The 19,992-nt window shown below is 44.0% G+C and overlaps 1 protein-coding gene across 2 annotated transcripts; it reads left to right on the top strand.

The window, feature by feature from the left end:
• The first annotated feature begins 1,734 nt into the window (after positions 1-1,734).
• On the top strand, positions 1,735-16,810 carry AMMECR1L (AMMECR1 like). 2 transcript variants are annotated; one of them, XM_083868685.1, is made up of 7 exons: positions 1,735-2,036; positions 4,017-4,461; positions 9,646-9,756; positions 10,225-10,339; positions 11,079-11,169; positions 12,148-12,244; positions 13,212-13,392. In XM_083868685.1, exons 2-7 carry the CDS (start codon positions 4,055-4,057, stop codon positions 13,240-13,242), a joined length of 852 nt encoding a protein of 283 aa, XP_083724811.1. In that variant the 5' UTR covers positions 1,735-2,036; positions 4,017-4,054; the 3' UTR covers positions 13,243-13,392. The 2 variants fall into 2 exon arrangements, with proteins under 2 accessions (XP_083724811.1, XP_083724810.1); XM_083868684.1 differs by lacking the exon at positions 13,212-13,392 and adding an exon at positions 13,416-16,810 and having other exon boundaries at positions 1,739-2,036.
• The last annotated feature ends 3,182 nt before the right edge of the window (positions 16,811-19,992 follow it).

Below are 19,992 nucleotides of genomic sequence, written 5' to 3'. Positions count from 1 at the left end.
GAAGTAAGCAGAATGTCCATAATCACACTGTTTTCGTTTTTAATAACACATACAAACCAAGTTTATTTCAGCTTTGGATGGTAATCTTTCATACTAGTTTGATTTTGCTTGGTCAGATGAAACCACTTCCATTGTAAGATGCAATTCTAAGATAATATTAGGACAGTTACAGTAGTTGTGTGTGTATGTTGAAATTAAAAGCAGAGGTAAAACCAGAAAAGGTGGGAATTAAACTGCTGCAGTCACCTTACATTGCCTGTGCTTCAGGAACAGAACAGCATGCACAGCTGGTCAAGTATTTGTTTGATGTTGTCAGGGTAATAAAACACAGAGCCAGCACTCCCAGGTTCCTAAGGACTCTACAAGAAGGTCTCTGGTGATTATGAAGTGGACTTTTTTAGACTTGGGAACTGTTTCGTATCTTGGCAAAGGGGTTTTATGTGCAATCCAAGGCATTTCCAGCAGAGAGTGAGGTATGTGGGGGGGGAAGAAGGGAGGGGAGGATTCTTTTAAACACTGCAAAAGTTAAGAACTCATTCTTTATCTGTTCTGGGTATTCTCACCCGATTCTTTGTAACCTTAGTTTTCATAAGTTGGTATTCAAGGCTGCCATCTAGACTTAAAATGATGCTGCTGTTCCATAACCTTGGAATGGCAGTAATTACAGTGCTGCTCCTGTGCCCTGGCAAACTGTACAAGGTGGAACAAAACAAGCTGGAAGGTCCTTTCCTACCCAAACCATTCTGTGATTCTATTCAACAGCAAGAAAAGTAAGACGCACTGACATTCAATCAGATTTCTCAAACTGATATTTTTATGCCTCTTATGTATTGCTTAAGCTTCTATGAGAAATGACATTAATTCCATTTTGTAGCCTTGAAACGATTCAGCCGGTTTGTCTCTTGGGGTTGAATGTGCGGTGTGGGTACTCCGGGATATGCAAAGTTTGCTCTTCGTTTTGCCCAGGTGAATTAGCAGTGAGCTCTGTGGTTTTTAGTGTACCATCCCTCATGTGTGCCAAGCGCCAACAGCCCTGCGGGGCCCCGAGCCGCCCGCGGCCACACAGCCCGCTCAGGGGGGAGTGCAGGGCCTCTGTCTCTGCGAGATGTCCTAAAACCCCTGACGGAGTAACTACCTCTGCGCTTTGGTTTTTATGGTGCTGTGGAAGAAGGATGGAGGGAAGGATTTCCCCGCTGGCGGTTGGCAATACTAAAAAAGTAATTTTTGCGCTGGTGCCGTTGTGCTGTCTATGACTCTGCCATGAATCTGTCACAAACTGTACCTAAGCCGTGGCAGCGGCTGGAGCTCTTCCCCCTCAGGGCCGGGCGGAGCGCCGCCCTCCCCTCACATCGACCCCGCTCTCCCCGCACACCGACCACCCGCTCTCCCCTCGCCCCGGCCCCGCTCGCCCCTCATACCGACCCCTCTCCCGCCTCGCACCGACCCGCCCTCAGCGCGCCGGGCCAGACCAACGCTCCGGGCAGCGAGGGGGGGAGAGACTCCCCCGCTTTGACCGGCAATGGACGCTCCCCGCCTGCCGCCCCACCCCTAATGTCGTAATCCCCCGCGCTGGCCAATGGGAGCGCGGCGCTGCCGCCGAGTGACGTCCCCGTTCCCGGAACTGTTTGTTCCTGCTCGTGAGGTGCTCACGTGACGGGGAGGTCGCGGAAGCGCGCGTCTCTATGGTTCCCTTGTGGGGCAGAGCGCCCGCCCCAGGGCCTTGGTGGTGTTGGCGCCGCCGGGAGGCTGGCGGACTATGAGTGTCCGTCCCTCATTACCTCACGGCCGGGAGGAGGAGGAGGAGGAGGAGGAGGCTGCCGGGATAGCGGCGGACCTGCCCGCGGCCTCGCTCCGGTCCTCCGGCCGCCCCGGGAAGCCCCGGCCGCGGCGGGCCCTGCCCGCTCCCCCGCCCGCCGGGCCCGCTTCTCCGGGGAGCCTCGCCCAGGCCCATGGCCCCATGAGGCGGCAGAAGGCTGCGGGGCAGCAGCGGCGGCGGCGGGGCTGAGGCGGAGGAGAAGCCGGGACGGGTGCAGGAGGTGGGTGACCCCGCCGGGGTGTGCGGGAGGCGGGGGCGGAGGGGCCCCCTCGGGTCCGCCCGCCCGCCCCGGGCCGAGGGAGGCCGCAGGGGGGGTCCCGCTCCGCGGCGCCCCCTGCCGGCCCCGGCGCCGCTCGGGGGGGTCGGGCCGGGGGCACGGGGGGTCCCCGGGGGGTCCCCGGGCCGGCGCCGGCGGGGCTCCAGGACCCCCCAAACACCCCGCAAAGTTTGTGTGCGGAGCCCGGGGCCCGTCCCGCCGCCGCCGTGCCCCGGTGTGCCCCGGTGTGCCCCCTGCCCGCCCGCCCGCGGGGCGCTCCGGGGAGCGGGGCCGGGGCCGGGGCCGGCGGCCGCCTTTGTTAGGCCCTGCTGCAGAGGAGGGGAGGAGAGAGGGACGCTCCCCCTGCCCCCGCCACGTCTCCGATCTTTAATCAAGTGTTGTGCTTCCAGATAAATAAATAATGATTTATCCTCCCCAATGCGGCTGAGCCGTCAGTGGTAACTGGGGAAGGCTCGTAAGGCTCAGCACCCTCAGAACCAGAGCAGGTCACTTTTAATAGGCACTGAAGAATTTTCATGGTTGCTTTGTCAAAGTTATGCTTTTATTTTGCCTGGTTTGATTTCTTTTCTCTTTTTTATTTTTTTTTAATTTTATCGTTATTGCAAAAGTGGAGATCAAAGGAAAAATTTTAATTTTCCTTAGGTCTTGTAAATTGTTCCTTATGATCCTTCTGAATCCTTGAGGCGAGGATTCCTAAGCAGAGCGAGCACTGCGGGCATGCGAGGTGCGCCTCTCGACAGCCCTTACCCGGTTCTGGTTCGGTTCGGAGTCCTGTGACTCCGCCGTGACCGATGAAACTTCACCGATAAAGTTCACTGTCTGTGCACGTGCCGAGGAGGGAGGGAGGTGTCACAGCCTGGATTTCAGTGCGTGTCATCCCTCACCCCGGCGCTGTGTTTATCTCTCAGCCTGGCAGGGCTGGGGGGCTGCTCTGGAGCCGAGTGTGACTCCAGTCCCCGTGCTGTTCTCTGTGACTGACGTGCTCTGAGCCCCCTTTGACAGGCGGCTTTTCTCTCCCCGCTGTATTCCCATCTCATGGTGATCTTGGTGTTTAAGTTCCTGCCACTGACCTGTCATCCTTGCCTATCATGTTTGTTCATCTCTGTCTGCACAGCCCTCCCTCCCCGTGTTTATTCCGCCCCTTCTTGTGGTGCATGAGCTGATATTCTGGTCTTTGCAGGCAAAACACTCTTCTGGGTTGTTGGGGTTTTTGTACCATGCTTGTTTCCTGCTGTTATCACTGTCCACTGTTCAGACCGTGCTGGCTTCAGCTCTTCCTGTCATGCTCCTCTTGTCTGTACCCCCTGCATGTTTATTTGGGAGCTGTGTTCATTCACCCAGTCCCCAGAAAGTAATTGCAGATTCCAGTTTGTGGTCTGGAAAATAGTCTGTAGTTTAGAAAATGGTGGTTTCAGTGCTTTTAGCTCCTCTTAGATCTCACCAGTGCTGAATCAAGGGCAACACCCCTGGGAGTCCAGCCCCAAAGGTGTCATTTTGGGCTACTGTCGGGGAAGGGAATTGCACTTTTTTGCTGCTGGTGTAGGCATTGACTGAGGAGGAATGGGTGAGCAGGAAAAGTAGTGGATAGGGTGTATCTGTAGTCCCAAGTATTTTTTTTTTCCTGTTTTTCCACAGTTTTGTTCTTTTTATGGGAAATCTGGTTACATTTTTTTTTTTTGTGATGAACCACCTATTAAAGTGTTCAGTACCTTGGGAAGTGTGATTGCATGCATGTTGTGTCCACACTCTTCCAATTTATGTGTGAAAACCCCATCCTGCTGAGCTGGCTTTGATGCTGTGTTTGGTCTCATGGTTTGGGGTGTTTTCTTCCTCTGTTTGTAGCAGAAACAAGGAAGCAGCTGTTGGTTTTTCACCTGTAACTCTGTGTGTAATGCTTTTCCCCTCCCCACCCCTCCATGGCAGGGTTCTGCAGTGCTCCAGGCAGCGAGTTTTGAAGCAGGATGGGAAAAAGACGCTGTGTTCCTCCACTTGAGCCCAAGCTGGCAGCTGGCTGTTGTGGGGTGAAGAAGCCCAAATTGTCTGGGAGTGGAACGCACAGTCATGGGAATCAGACCACAACTGTACCAAGCTCCAGTTCAGGTCCTCTTCAGAACCACCAGCACACAGATGGGAATAATGGAAGGGAGAACGTATCTGACTTGACTTTGGGCCCAGGAAACTCCCCGATTACTCGAATGAATCCCACTTCAGGAGCTCTGAGCCCACTTTCTCGGCCCAATGGAACTGCCAACAGCACCAAGAACCTGGTGGTGACAGCAGAGATGTGCTGCTACTGCTTTGATGTACTCTACTGTCATCTCTACGGGTTCCCTCAGCCACGGCTCCCTCGATTCACCAATGACCCCTAGTGAGTACATCCCTGTGTGGGAGCAAAGCTGGGAAACAGCCTCCAGAGCTGGGGTTTGGCTGGGGAAGGGTGAAGGGTTTCCTTTGGGGAGGGAGAAGAGAGGTGTGCAGGGAGAAAGGGAGACATTTGCTCCTTACTTTGTGTTGGGAAAGATGGGACATTTGTCTGCTGGAAGCAAAAGGATGCACTGTAAGCGCACTGATGCACTTACAGATGAAAGTGTTCTTTGTTGGTGGAGGTGAGTGAGCTTTAAAGAGTGTCCTTTGAGAGAGAAAATGCTTAGTTCTAAGAGAGCTGGGCCAAGTGTGAAGAGGTGTGGTGCTTCTTCAGCTCAGTATGGTGTGTGTGCCACAAGGCACTCTGTTCTCTGTGGAGGAGTGCAAACCCACTTCATGGTGATGTTCTGGTAAAGTTTGCCCCCTTCTTTATAAGTAGCTTCCTCTGCAAAAAATTAACTGAGCAGTGCCACCTACAAAAATGTACTAAAAAACCAGTTCAGTAACATCATTAATTTGAAGAAGCTCCAGCTTCTAATGTGAGACCCTGACTTGGAGAAGGGAAGAGACTTCCTTCTGCAAAGCAAATGGAAAGGGAATAAAGTAAGAAGTTGAAGTTGAGACAAGTTTCCAGTTCATCCTGAAACAAATGCTGGGCTGGTGAGGATTGGACAAGGACACTCAAAGAAGTTTTTTCAGCTGTCCAAGTGAATGGGTTTAGCAGGGAGGGGAATTGAAAAATTACCAATCATAGAAGATGCGTTAGGGAGATAATGCCAGCTGGGCACTATGGGGAGAAGTAGAATCATTTAGTTTGGGAAAACCTTTGAGTCCAGCCATGAACCCAGCACTGCCAAGACAGTTAACTTCCAAGGGCGATGCCAAGGTTAGGAGGAAAGGAGATGTGTATGGGCAGAAGCGAAAAGAAGGATTTCTGAAGCTGTTTCCCCTTGGTGAGATTTAGCTAATGTTTATCTGAAGGTTGACTGCATAGTTGAGGAAATGGTAATGTTAAAATGTTTGTTGAAAGAATTATATGGGAAAGATCAAAGACAGATGGACCTTCTGACACTCCTCCAGGGCCTCCTCCAGAACAACAGATAAAATAAAAAGTTGCTGACAGCCTTAATTTAAGCTAATGAATTTTAAATTGATGTAAGGAACAATGGCTTAAACAGGTCAAGGACTTTCTTTGTGTGTATTTAGTGTCTGCCCACCTTTGTGCTGTCAGGGTGGATGTAGGTTGTGCTTCCATGCAGTTATTATTCCAGCTGGATTATGGATACATGTTCTGAATGCTGCTGCAGACTAAGCTGTTTAATACTGTAAATACAAATGAATAGAGAAATGCTCTGCACCAGGATATCAAACAGTTCCAGGGGCTCCCCAGGCTGAAACATTTCTGGTATTCATACCTAGGCCAAGTGGGCTCCCTTTAGAACATTTGATGTCAGTCTGCTTATTGTTTTGTCACTTGGAATGCAAAGGGTTATTTGCTGTTGTTCTGTTAAGCTGGTAAGAGAGATGGTTTTACAGAGCTGCATTCTTTTGGTGTCAGAGGAGATCTCTGGCCGGATTTTGTTGCTTTTTCTGTTGGATAGTTTCAAAAAGGATGTCCTTTGGGGAATAGCAGCTGGTTCAATTCTATGCCCAGATTTGAAAAGTTAAAAATTGTTCACTGGTTATTTCTGTGCTCATAATTACAAGTCTTTTAGATGAGCACACCAACAAAGCATAACCAGCCCTTCCCTTCTCTTCCCCTGTCAGCAAATGCTTACCTGGATTTTCTTGCGTTCCAGCATTTATGCTGTTACTCCCAAGAAACAGTTGGATGTACCCCAGGGAAAGACATGGGGTTTGCTCTCTTGGAGAGCAGCACACAAGGAAGAACAGCCCCACTTGAGACAGTCTTGTGATGAACTTCAAACCAAATGTTATCCAATACAAGAGTAAGCAAAGTGAAAATACAGAAATAATTTGTATTGTGGCCTTTTATGACATAATTAGTGTCAATGTAAGAGATCTTTGGACAAAACAAAGGTTTATACCTGAAGTCTCTATGGACGGACAGAGAGGAGACTGTTGAATAGAAAGAGGCAGAGCCTGTTCTTAATCTGGTTTTTAAACTGGTGCTGGACTTTAAAGTATAGATAAAAGCAGGTGTAAGGTCAGGATTGGGCATAAACAGTGTAATAACATGCAAGTTACAGGGTTGTGGATTGAGAACCACCATGAATTTCAGTCACCAGCCCGAGGGGATGTGCACATGGACAACACTCCTGGTGGGAATTATGGAGCTGGTAGATACCTGTGAAGGAAAGTTCCCTTATTCCAATGTTAGCAGTGATGGTCACAGATCACAGGAAAGACAGTGGCATTGCAAGACTTGCAGTTATGTCTGAATTAACTTGGCAGAGAAAGGAAATATCCCCTTTACTCTTCAGGTTACTGCAGGTAATTACAATTTGGAACCCATGCAAGTGGTTAATTGGTTACCTTTTCTACTTTCGTACTTCAGTCTGGTTTTTTAATAGTAGGTATTACAGACTGGTGCTAAAACATGGAAGCTTCTAGTTGCCATGCCAGGCAAATAATGAGATTCCTTGCATCATAAGATCTGTTCTGTAACAGGTTTTTCCCTAGTATTGCTTCAAACAAACTGTATTTTTCTCCTTTAAAATTCCCTTTGTAGTTACAATTGATGAAGCTAATTTTTAGTTGCTGAAATTCCCCTTTCAGCCTAAAAGCCCTCATCAAACACATATAAAGTGGGATGTTGTGGCTGAGGAAGAAACAGTTGACATGATCCACTGAGGATATGGCTGCAAAGTACCAGTAAATGCTCTTGGGTGAGCATGGACAAAAGATTGTTGTGACTTTTCTCAGTACATCTGGGAAATAACACTTTTCAAAGAGGGGCTCTGGAACAATGGGCTTATTGTCAGCTGCACCTGCAATTTGCTGAGTGCATTTATTCTTCAGAGACAGAAACATCATCTTCTCTGCAGTGAAAATAGTGAAATTTTATCTATGTGTACAGAATCATATCTCTTTTTATGCCTCAGTTGTTCTGACCACAATGAAAAATGGTTTTAAATGTGCTTTAAGGTATTTTAAAATATACAGCCTTCTGAATGCAATTATCCTCTCCCCTCTGATAATATCTCTTCTATTATAGATGCATAAAGCTGTGTTGCAGCTCAGTGGAAAGATGGGTTATGGGATTTTTTTTTTTCCCTTTGGAAGGGGAAAGAGGTAAATTGAAAATGTGAACCTGCAATTTGAATTGAAGGGGAATTTACTTAGATTTGTATTCTGTGAGTGAAGGTTTTTATGTTCTCCCTTGCCTTTTTTCTTTGGGGTGAGTGTCACATAGACTGAGCAGTACTTTCAAAACTTTTATTAGATTAAAGTAAATTTCCACTGAACTCGTGACAGTGTTTCTCAGAGATCTCCTGTGTAAGTTTAGTAATTTTTTTTTCAAGTTTTCTAATGTATTTTCTTACACTCTTTTTCTGTTTGCTCTTCCTCTCTATATGATAGATGAAAATGTAGAGAAATTATATCCTGCAAGTGCCTTGAAGTGTTACTGGAAAACTAGAACAGTAAATCCCCTGTCTTGGTCAAGCCAGCCAGAAGGTTGTTGGATGTTGGAAGGATGTTTCCACTTCCTCTGTGGGCAAAGTCCTTCACAATTATCACCCAAGGGCTAATTGCTCTTTTAGGCAGTATTTTTACCATTGGTCACAGCTGGTAACTAGATCCTGAGTGATGGATTTGTGCTGTGATGGATTTAATTCCATTGTTGCTCTCAGGAACGTCACTGGGCACTGATTTATTACTACAGTTTAAATTATGTTCTCACTGCTTAGACATCAGAAGTTCTGTTGCTGTGTTTCAGAAATCACCCCCTCTCCATGCTGGTTTTGTTGCCTGAACAGAAATTCTCAGTATTTTTGTAAGGTTTGCTGCAGAGGTGCATTGGTTACAAGAGCTTCAAGAGCTCAAGGAAAGCAAGTGTCTGAGCTACGTTGTCAAATCGGTCTTGATGGTTCAAAACTCCTGTCAATGTTTTTTTAATCTCAGAAAATCCTATTCTATCATATTACTTAAAGTTCAACAGAAACCCACAGACTGATGTCTTGTATTCAGTACTCTGAACAAGTCACAGAATCACTCATCCTGCTTTTATAATTAGGTCAGCATTATCAGTTGCCTTACAGAATTTTGCAGATGTTTGGACATTCTTGTAGAGCTGCCACCACCACTGTCCTTTAAGTGTTTCTCTCTACAGCTCTTTGCAAATTCACTCACTTCTGCAGAAGTTAATTTTTTTGTATTTAATATTCACAGTCATCTTCACCTGTTTATCTCTTCACAGAGCTCTATTATTTTGACTTGTTATTCTTTAAGGCCGAATCATGAGTTGTAATTTAGCAGCTTGAAATGAGCCTGCTGAGTTTGAGAATCTACTATTATGCCTGTAAAATCATGATGGTAGACAGGAAAGTGGAAATCCAGGTGATGTTTGAGTAGGAATAATGGTGTTTTAGCTATGTGTTCAACAGGAGAAAATACGTGTAAATACAAATCAAATGTCAGGTAAGCAAAAGATGTGGATATAAACTGCTTGAGCCTTGGGGATGGACCCAGAAGTCAGATCCTCATGGAAATAACAGGGAGAAAAAGTAGTCTGGATTTCTTTTTACTCCTTAAAAGGAAAAAAAGAAAAGCTTTTATTGCAAATCTGATTTATAGAAATGGTAGTATAAAGAACTAACTTGCATCATCTATATTGATTTCTATGTGACCTATGCTGGAAACTAGTGGATGCTACAAAGTGAGGCCAATACTGACAGGTAATCAGTGGGATCAAATAACCATTTCACTCACTAGAAGACAGCACAGAATCTGTCCAGGAAAGTGTCCATGGAGGATTTCCAGAGTCTGCTGGAGAGGAGGGAGTGTGCTGAAAAGGTGGAGGGAAGTGTTGGGGTTTGCATGTGGGCGGTGTGGGCATGAGGTTTTGAGGTTTTGTTCTTGCTGATAGCAGGTGAGCAAACCTGCCTGCTGGTGTTTACTGGAGGGAGAGAAAGCAGAGGGGCTCTTTCATACCTTGCCTGTCTCCCCTTAGCAACCAAGTATCTGTAGAGGCTGGAGGGTTTCTTTTGGTTTTTTGCCTTTTCAGTCCACTCTTTGTGACGTGGAAGACGGGGCGAGACAAGCGGCTTCGTGGCTGCATCGGGACCTTCTCAGCCATGAATCTTCACTCAGGACTCAGGGAATATACATTAACCAGGTAACTGTCAAAAACGAAATAAATGTGAAATTAGTTTGTTCACTGAAGATCCGTCTGTGAGGATTCAGTGTTAGGATATTGGATCAACATAGTTCAATGTAGTATGATTCATACTGAAATAAACCTGAGTGTATGATAGTGAGGTGATGTATCAGGATGTAGTGGAACATCTTTGCAAAGTGTGAGTTGCAGTTGACGTTTTAAGGCTACTGTCAAATCTGTCTTGCACATTAACAGTTTTGACATCTGTAGCACGTAATTTCTCTCTGCCTGCAGTAGGCATTGGACAGCATCAGGAAGCTTGCCACTGGTATTACAGTTCATTAGATTAGGGAGAGATGCAAATCACTTTCTCTGCAGTAGCAGAGAAACATATTTCATGCAGGCATAATCAAAAGGGGAATAACTGAGCATCTGACACTTTATTTTGGTGCTTGTATTGGGTGATATGTCTTCTCTTCCCTTTAGTGCACTTAAGGACAGCCGATTTCCCCCCCTGACCCGTGAGGAGCTGCCCAAACTCTTCTGCTCTGTCTCCCTCCTCACTAACTTTGAGGATGCCAGTGACTACCTGGACTGGGAGGTGAGAACAGGTGCATTTGGAACTCTGCATCACTCTCTCGTTCCATTCGGGTTCGGGTTAGTACATGGTGATGTATCTCCTTCATTATAGGGGTGTATGGGGATAGGAGAGACTGGGAATAGAAGAGATGGGGCTGGAAAACTAGAAGCAAGGAAGGAAGGAAGGAAAAGGATGGCCTAGCAGTATGCTTTTGGCTGGGGGGATCTGAATGGGAATAAAAGAAACATCAAAGTAGTTCATGGACTTGGCTCAATAGGAAATGAGTGTAAATACATGTATTAAAACCTGGGAAGTATTTTGATGGTGTAGATAGAAACTGGAAATAAAAAGTAGCTAAGACCAAAGGTACAAATGGTTTTTAGGACCTTGTACATGGAAATGTGTTCCATTCAAGAGGAATATATATATATGGACTTTATAGCTGAGTAATTTTAGACATCATTCTTGTGTGCAGAGGTTTTGTCTCTCCTGCATGACACAAGAGATGGAAAACTGACAAGATAGGCTTAGCACAGGAGAAGTGGCAGGGACACTGGTGAGGCTTGTCTGGGAAGGGTGGCTAAGGGAGCTCCTTGTGAGACCTGCCAGGCAAGAGCAGAGAGTGGGGAAGAGAATAACCTTACCCTGGCAAAAGGCAAACTCCAGAGAGAGAGATGCACAGCCTTGTGGGAATGACAACTCAGTCATGGGCTCAGTGCTAGCAAACACCTCTTATCTGGCTGTTCATTTCCATCTCTAGGTTGGAATCCATGGGATCAGAATAGAGTTCATCAATGAGAAAGGTGTCAAACGCACAGCCACGTATTTACCTGAGGTTGCTAAGGAACAAGGTGGGTTTGAGATGGCAGCCAAACATGTCAGTACATCATGCCACAGAATTGGGTAACTTCAGTCTATCGACTTGGGGCTTGGAATACAATGCTGTCTGTCCTCATAGTGGTGCCATGGAACCACCAGGCTTAATCTTGACAACTGACACCTGATACAGTTGCTGCTGGGTTTTCATCTGGCCTGTCTCTCATTCCGTATCTTTGCACAGCTGTATTTTAGTGCCAGAATGTTTTAGGGCTGAAGAAGTAGATGATCTCAAAGTATGGATCTTCCAGCCTCATTCAGCATTGCATCTTTCCTCTTGTATGTTTCTCCCACCAACTAGGATAACTGCACGCTGCACAGCACCAACAGGAGAGTCACTTTCCTCCTCATTCTTGCTAAAGTAGCAGCCTCCAGAGGAGGGCTAGAAACACAGCCCCTCTGGAGCACACTTCCCACTCAAATAGAGTAGTGGTCACCATGGTAACTGCTCAAAATATTGCCTCCTCCTTTCCTCCACCTAGCAGAGTGGAGTGGTCGCATCCTCCTGGCTCTGGGGCAAAAGACTAAAGGTAGGAATTTTAACTCTGATCTCTCACATAGCAGTGCACTGGGCTATCACTAGAGCATCAATCCCAATTTGTCTATGTAAAAAGCTAAGTATTATCTTATTTTCAAGGGAGCTAAGTGGCACATGATGAAAAAATTCGGGGTCCCTGCAACAGTAGCAAGGCACAGACCTTTATAAGAAGACATGGAATGGAATATGGAATTGCTCTTTCATAGACCTGCTCCTATATGAGTTTAAAGGGGTAGGCATGTGCAGATAGTGTGCATGCGTCAGGTCATATATGTCCAGTTCAACACTAGGATTTCTAAAGCTCAGAGTTTCCTGCTTAGTTGTTTGTTTTTCTAGAGTCCTTTTAATGCATTTCTTGGGGTTTTGAAAAAAATTTTTATATTGAAAATTTTGCCTTGCTTCTATTTTTCAATAGACTGGGATCAGATCCAGACCATAGACTCCTTACTCAGGAAAGGTGGCTTTAAGGCTCCCATTACCAATGATTTTAGGAAAACAATTAAACTTACCAGGTAAGTAAATGTATTTGTTGTCTTTTAGTTTTACTTTATAGTTTTTTCTGGGTGATTTAAAATATCTGTGCTTGATGTAAATCTTTATGCCTCTTCCAGAGATGTAGTGTGAAAGACCAAATCACAAGTGCCATGTGTTGGGCATATAATGCACATGGAATTAAGCACAGTATGTTTGGTCCATGCAGGATTGAAGTTAGCATTTTCTAAGAGAAGTGTCACTGGTTTTAATATTACCATATATGTGAAAGAACCAGAAAGAAGCAGAACCTTTGAGAGTTAAAAAAGTTGATTTTTTTTGGTATCTTTTCAATGAACTTCCTTTTCTCAGTGTGCTCATGTGTGAATGCTGCAGCTATTTGTAGGTGACAGCTGTCTTAAAACCAAACCACACTCAGATTTGGCTGGTTTTCAGAATTTGCTTGCTTTTCTATACCCCTAGCTGTCTTATTGGTTTCTGCTACCTTTATGTTGGTAAAAATTGGGACTTTCTGATTTTGTATAGAAACACTAATTTATCAGGTAATTCTTTACCTCTAGAGAAATGAGGTGTGTGTGCAGGGTTTTCTTTAACAGGAGGTGACAGGATGAAGGTTTTCATTAAAATCTCACATAGTATGGTCCTAGTGCAACTCACCACCACTTTGTAGCTGATTGTTGTTTAGCATGCTTTAGAAGAACTTGGAAAACTCCAGCCTCTCAAAAGGAACTTCACATTTTGTGAATCCTGATTGTACAATGTGGACTAAGTCATTTATGTGCTATAATAAACCTCACTTTACCCACTTCTCCATTTCTTTCACTATCTTTTCACATGTGGAGATAACCACAAACAAAAGTGAAATACTGATTATTTAATCACTGGAATTGAATCTTCTTCCAGCAAACTTTTCATGCTGTTCTCATCCATTGCGTGTGGATAAAAAAGAATGCAAATCCATCATTTATTTTCTGTGTTGTACTTCAGGCATTCTTTTCATTATGATCACCTTGATTAGGACTCATCTTTTGGGACTCTGGAGCTAATTGAAGCTCATACAGGTCATTCATACCAGTGGGTTCCTGTCGGCCATCACTGGCTGTGAGCTGAAGGGGAGTGTGGGGTGCAGGTTTCACATGGGGTCCCTCCGTGTTGCGTGGTGTGACGTTATCTTTCTGCGTGTCCCCGCAGGTACCGCAGTGAGAAGGTGACAATCAGTTATGCAGAGTACATGGCCTCCCGCCAGCATTGTTTCCAGAATGGCACCCTTCATGCCCCCCCTCTCTACAATCATTACTCCTGACACACGGCTGCATGACCAGTCCCACTCCCCAGTTGCTGCCAACGGCTACGACATCATCGGGGCAGATGCCTCCTCGTCCTGGTCCAGTTACTTCTATTACTGCACCATTTTATGATGCTAGCTTCCGTTGCCAAGTCTGCCTTCCCACTGACCTGGGGGGAGGACCAGAGCGTGACAGGACTTCAGGGGCCCAAGCCTTATCTCAGCCTTCCCTCCCAGCGGGGGTTCAGTTGGATTGGGGCTCCATGCCTACGAACTGTCTTGAGGTGCAGAAGACCTTTAGGAGCGAAAGTGCTGCTGCGGACTGATCTGTTCCTAGGTGTTACTGACACTCTGGAAACTTGAGTTGTTTGTTATGGAAGCCCCCCAGATCAAGTAGGAGCATTCCCCTGGCAGCCTGGGCAACGGAGTCCAACAAAACATTTTTTAGGTTCTTTTTAATTTTTTTTTTAACCTCTGGTATCTGTTGTGTACTGAGAGCTGATTGCAGTCCCCACGCATCACAGGCGGACATCATGATATTGGAGAGGGTTGAACATCTGGATAGCACCCCATCCTCATGGACAGAAAACATGTGAAAAATTAATCCATTATTTAAATAAACCCTTGAAGGCTTTAAGGTTCAGATCCTTGGTAGGTTGGATTCTTGGGGATGAAGCCTGCTATGAAACACAAAGCTATCTTGCCTGTAAGAGAGCGACATGGCACGTGCTGTGTACACAAAGAAAAAGATCCTTGAGTGTCCCTGGACAGTCTGTTCCGACCAAATTTTGTTTCCAAATATTTGTAAGAGATAGGATTAGGGCTGGGGAGGGGTTTGCAGCGTATTGACTGTAGTCATACAAGTGAGACCAGTGACTGAAACTTGTTTTAATTTAAGGTAACAGCCTTGAGGACCTTCCTTTTGGTAGAACAGCCACTTTTGCCAGTATGACTGCTGATCTTAGGGGCTGTGAGTGTTCCAGTTTATTCCAGGCCTATGGAATGGTGCTGTTCAGTTTTGCTGGTAAGATTTGTCTTACTCAGCTTAGTCATTGCCACATCCAGCCTCAGTGAGTGGGGAAATCTGTATTACCCAGACTGCATGAAACTCGTGTGCGTTCTGTGTTTCTTCTCCCACAGTTGGTGGTCATGAGGAATAATCTTCTGAAAGGAAGTTATCAGTTGTTATTCTGCAGCATCATTGAGGGATGTCATAAACTCTAAATTGTGACACTCTTTCAATGAGATAACTGGACTCCAGGATACAATTTGGGGTGGGGTGGGTTGGTTGGTTGGTGGATTTTCCAAGCTTCTGGAGGGTCAGTAATGATTGGAGAAGAAAATACAAGTGCACAGCAGAGTCATGGCTGTTTGGCTGCACACGGCTTTAGAGCCTGCTTGTGTGTTGTAATTGGCTGGTGTTAGAAACCTGAAATTATGCCATGGTATGGCAGGGAATAGGGCTGGTAGGAAGCTGAGAACTGCAGGGTGCTGCTCCTGGTCCTAAGGAAGCGAGACACAACTTGTGCCGTTTTGCTTCACGTAGGTTCTGCTGGAGGAGAGGGATGTGAGGGAGATTCCTCTGGACAACGGTGCAATATTGACCCAGCTTTCCTTCTGCATTGGGTCATTCCTACGAATTGCCACTTTTCCCTTGTGATGTTGTTGAGAAGCAATTGAAGATGAAAGAATTGTTTTGTGACTTCCTGCTGCTGAGAACAAATGAGTCTCGTTAGAAACCACTCCAGTTTGTAATTGCTCCCCCAGGTGCCGTGTAGTGATGGGGGAGGGTGGGGTCAGCTCCAGGCATACCACTCACCTCTCAGCTGTCAAACAGTATGATACATAGGGCTACACTCATTACTGTTCAAGTGTTCTATGTTAGAATTTAATTTCTAAAAGGTTTTAAAAAAGGCAAAAAAATGGTGCTAAAACTTCACCCCTGAGCACGCTCGGTGAGACTGGTCATGCAGGCATACAGTGCCAGGCTTTTCAACTATACTGTTTCTTTTTCAGGTGTTTGCCCTGTTCTGTGTCTTCAACAGTGTATAGTGTTTTCCTGATTTCAGTTTCTTTGACTAGGGGATGACTAAAGGGTGGGGTGGGGAGGGTTAGTTGTCATTTTTTTAAAGAACAGAATTTTAGGATTGAGTAACTTGGTTGGTTTAAGCCTGAAGTGGGACAGATGGTTTTGGGACTGGGGAAGTCTTGTCCTCTCCCACTTCTATTTCCCCACTCAGTCTGTTTAAAAAAAAAAAACAAACAAAACATAAATGCCTCTCAATATGTACTGTGTTCTTGTCTTGTTGCAGTGAGAAGAGAAGCTGGCAGGTCAGAAACACTGATCTGCTGCCCAAGGAACAGGCCCTCTCAGCTTTAGTCCCATAAGGGTCCAGCTATAAAATCAATTGAAAACTGTGTCAATAGCTAAGTCAGCTCAGAGAAATGTGTGACAAGGACAGGTGGTCTCAGGAAATAATCCCGTTTCTAGATCATTACATGGCAGCTATGCATAAGGATGAAAGAGGTGAGGTAGGCACAAGCTGTAGTTTGAATTGCCTCAAGATGGAGACAACCAAAATCAGTGGCCAATTGATCTGAGATTTTCTCCGTGGTTGCTTGGCTGGGACAGCTGGTTAGAGCTGCTCCTCAGAGCAACTGTTACCTGGTTTGATCTGGATTAACTCATCCTTAGAAGCAAGTGCCTTTTGGTCTAGAAGGGCTTATTCTCATGACAACCACAATTGATAAATAATCTCACTGCAATGATGAAATGTCTTTGTTTTACAGTAACTACAGGAGAATGTCTTTGATCACTGGAGTCTGTCAGTGTTGAAATGTTTCCACTGTGAGGTTCTTAATTATCTTTTTTCATGTTGTTCAACAGTCAGTCTGAACTGAAGCCATTTCAGTTTGGGAATGTTATATGGTCAAAATATCACATATCTACAACTTATCAGAACAAAAAAAAAATCTATAAGGAAATCTAAGAGTTCATTTTAACCTTTGCACAGAATAATTTGTTTTCATAGTACATTAACAAACCTCTGCAGTCTTCACTGACTTAGTGCTGTTTTCTGTTTGTATTCAAAAAACTACATGTTGTTTTGTTGGGTTTTTTTTTGGTTAATTTATTTTGTTAAAGCAGGAGACCTCTTTTGACCTACAGTGCAGAGACGTCAGACCAATTCTTTATATTACACTTGGTTGCCTCCTACCTATATAATAATTTCTGAGTGTAAATAATTGAACTCTATCCTCTAATGAAGTATTGTAGAGAATAAATCATAATGGATAAAGATTATTTGTACTGTCCTCTTTATGTGAGTTCTCACAGCCTTTATGGGGGATAAGATGAAATTGTTCTCATCTAGAAAGACACAGTGTATTAGAGGTATGAATAGCAAACCTGGAAATGACACCACATGTTCAAAACCAGGGAGGTTGCCAGAGTGGGGTAACAGCAGTCTGGAGACCCACCAATAACCAAACAGGCTACTGCAAGAAAGAAGGAAAAACAGTAGTAAAATTAAAACCAAATATTACATTTCATTAATAATGGCATAGCAGTGTCTTTGTATCCTGAAATAATGTTTGCTTGACAATAACTTTCTATCAGTTGGTGGTGAAATGTATAAAGTACATACATACAGACCACTGTAAATCTTTCTGAAACTCAAAATCGTTCTTTTGGGGTTTTGTCTTCTAAAATGAACTGAGAACAAATTGTCCATACTTTAGGGCTATAGTCTTCAGGGGATCTAAAAACCTTATTTCAGAAGGATAAAACATCCATCTTTTAAATTCTTACTGCTTTAATATTTGCTCTGGGACAGAATTAACTGAATTGTAGAATAGTTTTGAATTGGATCTCTGGCTTATGTTCAGATAACTGTTAACTTTTTATCTATGGGAGCTGTGTAGTTAGAGATGCTACATTTTCTTCTTGTGGCTCTTGGGAAGGGCAGCCCTGGGTGTAAATAAACAGTCATAAAACCCTAAAAAACCACCAACCAAACCAAGGGGGAGGGTAATTTTGATTTAAGCATGCCTGAGAAGCTCATTTATTCCAGTACAACTACAAAGCAAAAACCTGTTTTCAGGTGCTGGTATTAGGAAGGCTAGAAAGTCAATCTCTTAGGCAATGTGAGGTAGATGCTGTGATTTCCAGGTGAATTCCAGCTGAATTTTGAAGTTACCCATATCCCCACCACCCACTGCTCTCATGTGCCCAGGGGAGTTACCAAGTGTATCCTCTCAGCCTTTTTGGCAGGAATACAGTGGCTTGATTTGTGTATTTTAGTGTCATGTGCTTTCCCTACTTGATTACTTTTGGTTTACTGTTGAATCAGACATGAAATCTTTGTTCTCTTTCCTCAGAGGTTCATGCACGTTGCATTCTGTGACCTCAGGAACACTCAGCAGCTCCCAGGGAGGATGAGGCCAGGTAGAAGGGGGTGCATATGACTGCACACTGAAATAGGTCAATCCAGGCTAAATATAAACCAGGATAATTCTCCTGGAAACAGCTTCTTCTGTTGTCGCTCCTGTTTGAAATAAGAAACAAAATGAATTAGTCATTTAGCACCAAAACAAATTGCCAAATTACAGAAAGGTTAGCAGAAACTTCTAGAGGATACTTCAGAGGAAGAATGCTAGCATTTCTTTTTAAAAAACAAAAAAGAAAATTGTTTTATCTGTGGTGCAGAAATGCCATTTTTGTCTTGAAGATGAAAATTAAAATCTTACTTATACAACTCAATAAATCAATATGCACACTGATAGTACATGGAGCAGTAGGATAGGAAAGTTCCTGAGATGGTTTTGTCAGTCTGGGAAAAGATGACTTGTGAATATGTTTGATAATCACTCCCAAAGCACAGCAAGCACAGAAGGGTATTGTTACCACGTTCTTTAAAACAAGTATATAATTCTACAAATTTAACAATATCCAGATTGTTGAACCATATTTTTTCTATGGTCAGATAGACTGCTCCTATAATCAGATGAATTCTGGCATAAATTGTGTATTACACAACCAGTTGATAATGTCATACATGTATTTAAAAACTTAACAGATTATGTAGTTTTGCGTTCAGAGTCTTACTTTACTTTATTACTGGATATTAATATAACTTTACTTTGCTCATGCGTGTCCGTTCATTATGGTTTTGGATATATAATTTTAAATGGGGCAGAAATAAAGGTTAAATGGTGTGAAGAGCTAAACATGAAGAGTTACACTTTAAGCACACAGATGAAAATCACAGGTCTCGTGGAATGCTGGTTACTGTGGCACATGGTGCTCTCCGTGGGGGGTTGTCTCCACAAGGATCTACTCCTGTCACACTGGCACTCCACGGAAAAGAATCATTACTGTTAGAAAGCTTAAAGAACTCCTAGAAAAATCACATTTCTCCTGCCTAATGAATTAAAAGGAAAGCATATTACAAACCAGGTTTATTCTAGTAATAGGATATCCTTGTTGTTAGCTGTTCCTGCATTTGCTTACACAGATATTTAGCTGAGCATTTTGTAAGGTCTGTGTAGGGGCAATTAGTTGTTCCAGGATCTCTGTTTAAACTGTGGCAACACAGGAATTACCATGGCAGGTCTGTCTAACAGTCTGCTACTCAATACCATGTCTCCAGCAAGAATCAAAGCTTTTTGCCCTGGAATATGGAATATTGGAGACTTTGATCATGATAAATTATGTTTGGCCAAGTATTCTTTTTTTTCAATAGGTTTATTTTAGGATGTCATCAGTAAAGCTGCCTGAAAGTTCCTTTAGTCAGTGACTAGCTCACCTTACTTTTCTCTATCTTTTGTTGATAAATGCCAAAATAGTCATTATTAGTGAGGAAGAAGCCTCATTTTAAAAATAACATTTTAGAAATAACAAAAGGTTAGGTACTCTGCTACATTTTTTTGTTTGCAGCAGCTGAACAATATTTACTATGGGCTTTACAAGTTTATTTTTTAAATTCCTAAAAAAAAAAAAAGATATGGGGGAAGCAGCTTCCATTCAGGAATGTTTTTATTTCGCTCTTGAGACCTTAACCAAACATGTCAGTGATAATAAACTTAATCTCTCATGATAACCTCTTTAACTGTACCTGTAAAATCTTGGTTTTGTACACTTAAGTAGAATGGATCCTTGGGGGAAAACAAAAAGGGAAATTAATAACTTAAATCTCTGTGAGCTACCTGCTGCTCTGGGAGTCACAGCATTCTGAGTTGACGAGTTATTTGAGAAGCCATCAGGATTCCAAGTGATTTTAAATGTTTCTCTCCTCAATCTGGCATGGATTTCCTTGTTTTCTTGTAAGCCTAATTGAAATTGTTTAATTTGCCAGATGTTCCTCAAGATATTTCCATTCCATCTTCCTGAATGTCTTTCTGCTTGTATCACTTAGCAAATTACTTTCCAATCAGTTTCTCTGCTATGCTCATTATCCAGATAACCAATATTAAAAATCTATT

The sequence above is a fragment of the Zosterops lateralis genome (assembly GCF_965231275.1).
Source record: "Zosterops lateralis genome assembly, chromosome: 10".
Lineage (NCBI taxonomy): Eukaryota > Metazoa > Chordata > Aves > Passeriformes > Zosteropidae > Zosterops > Zosterops lateralis.
Note: the sequence above shows the minus strand (reverse complement) of the source record. Positions and strands in the feature narration are given on the sequence as shown.

Coding starts and splice junctions, on each gene's coding strand:
- AMMECR1L (XM_083868684.1), top strand. CDS start 4,055: ATGGGAAAAAGACGCTGTGTTCCTCCACTTGAGCCCAAGCTGGCAGCT. Junction 4,462..9,645: donor CGATTCACCAATGACCCCTA/GTGAGTACATCC, acceptor TTGCCTTTTCAG/TCCACTCTTTGTGACGTGGA. Junction 11,170..12,147: donor TGAGGTTGCTAAGGAACAAG/GTGGGTTTGAGA, acceptor ATTTTTCAATAG/ACTGGGATCAGATCCAGACC.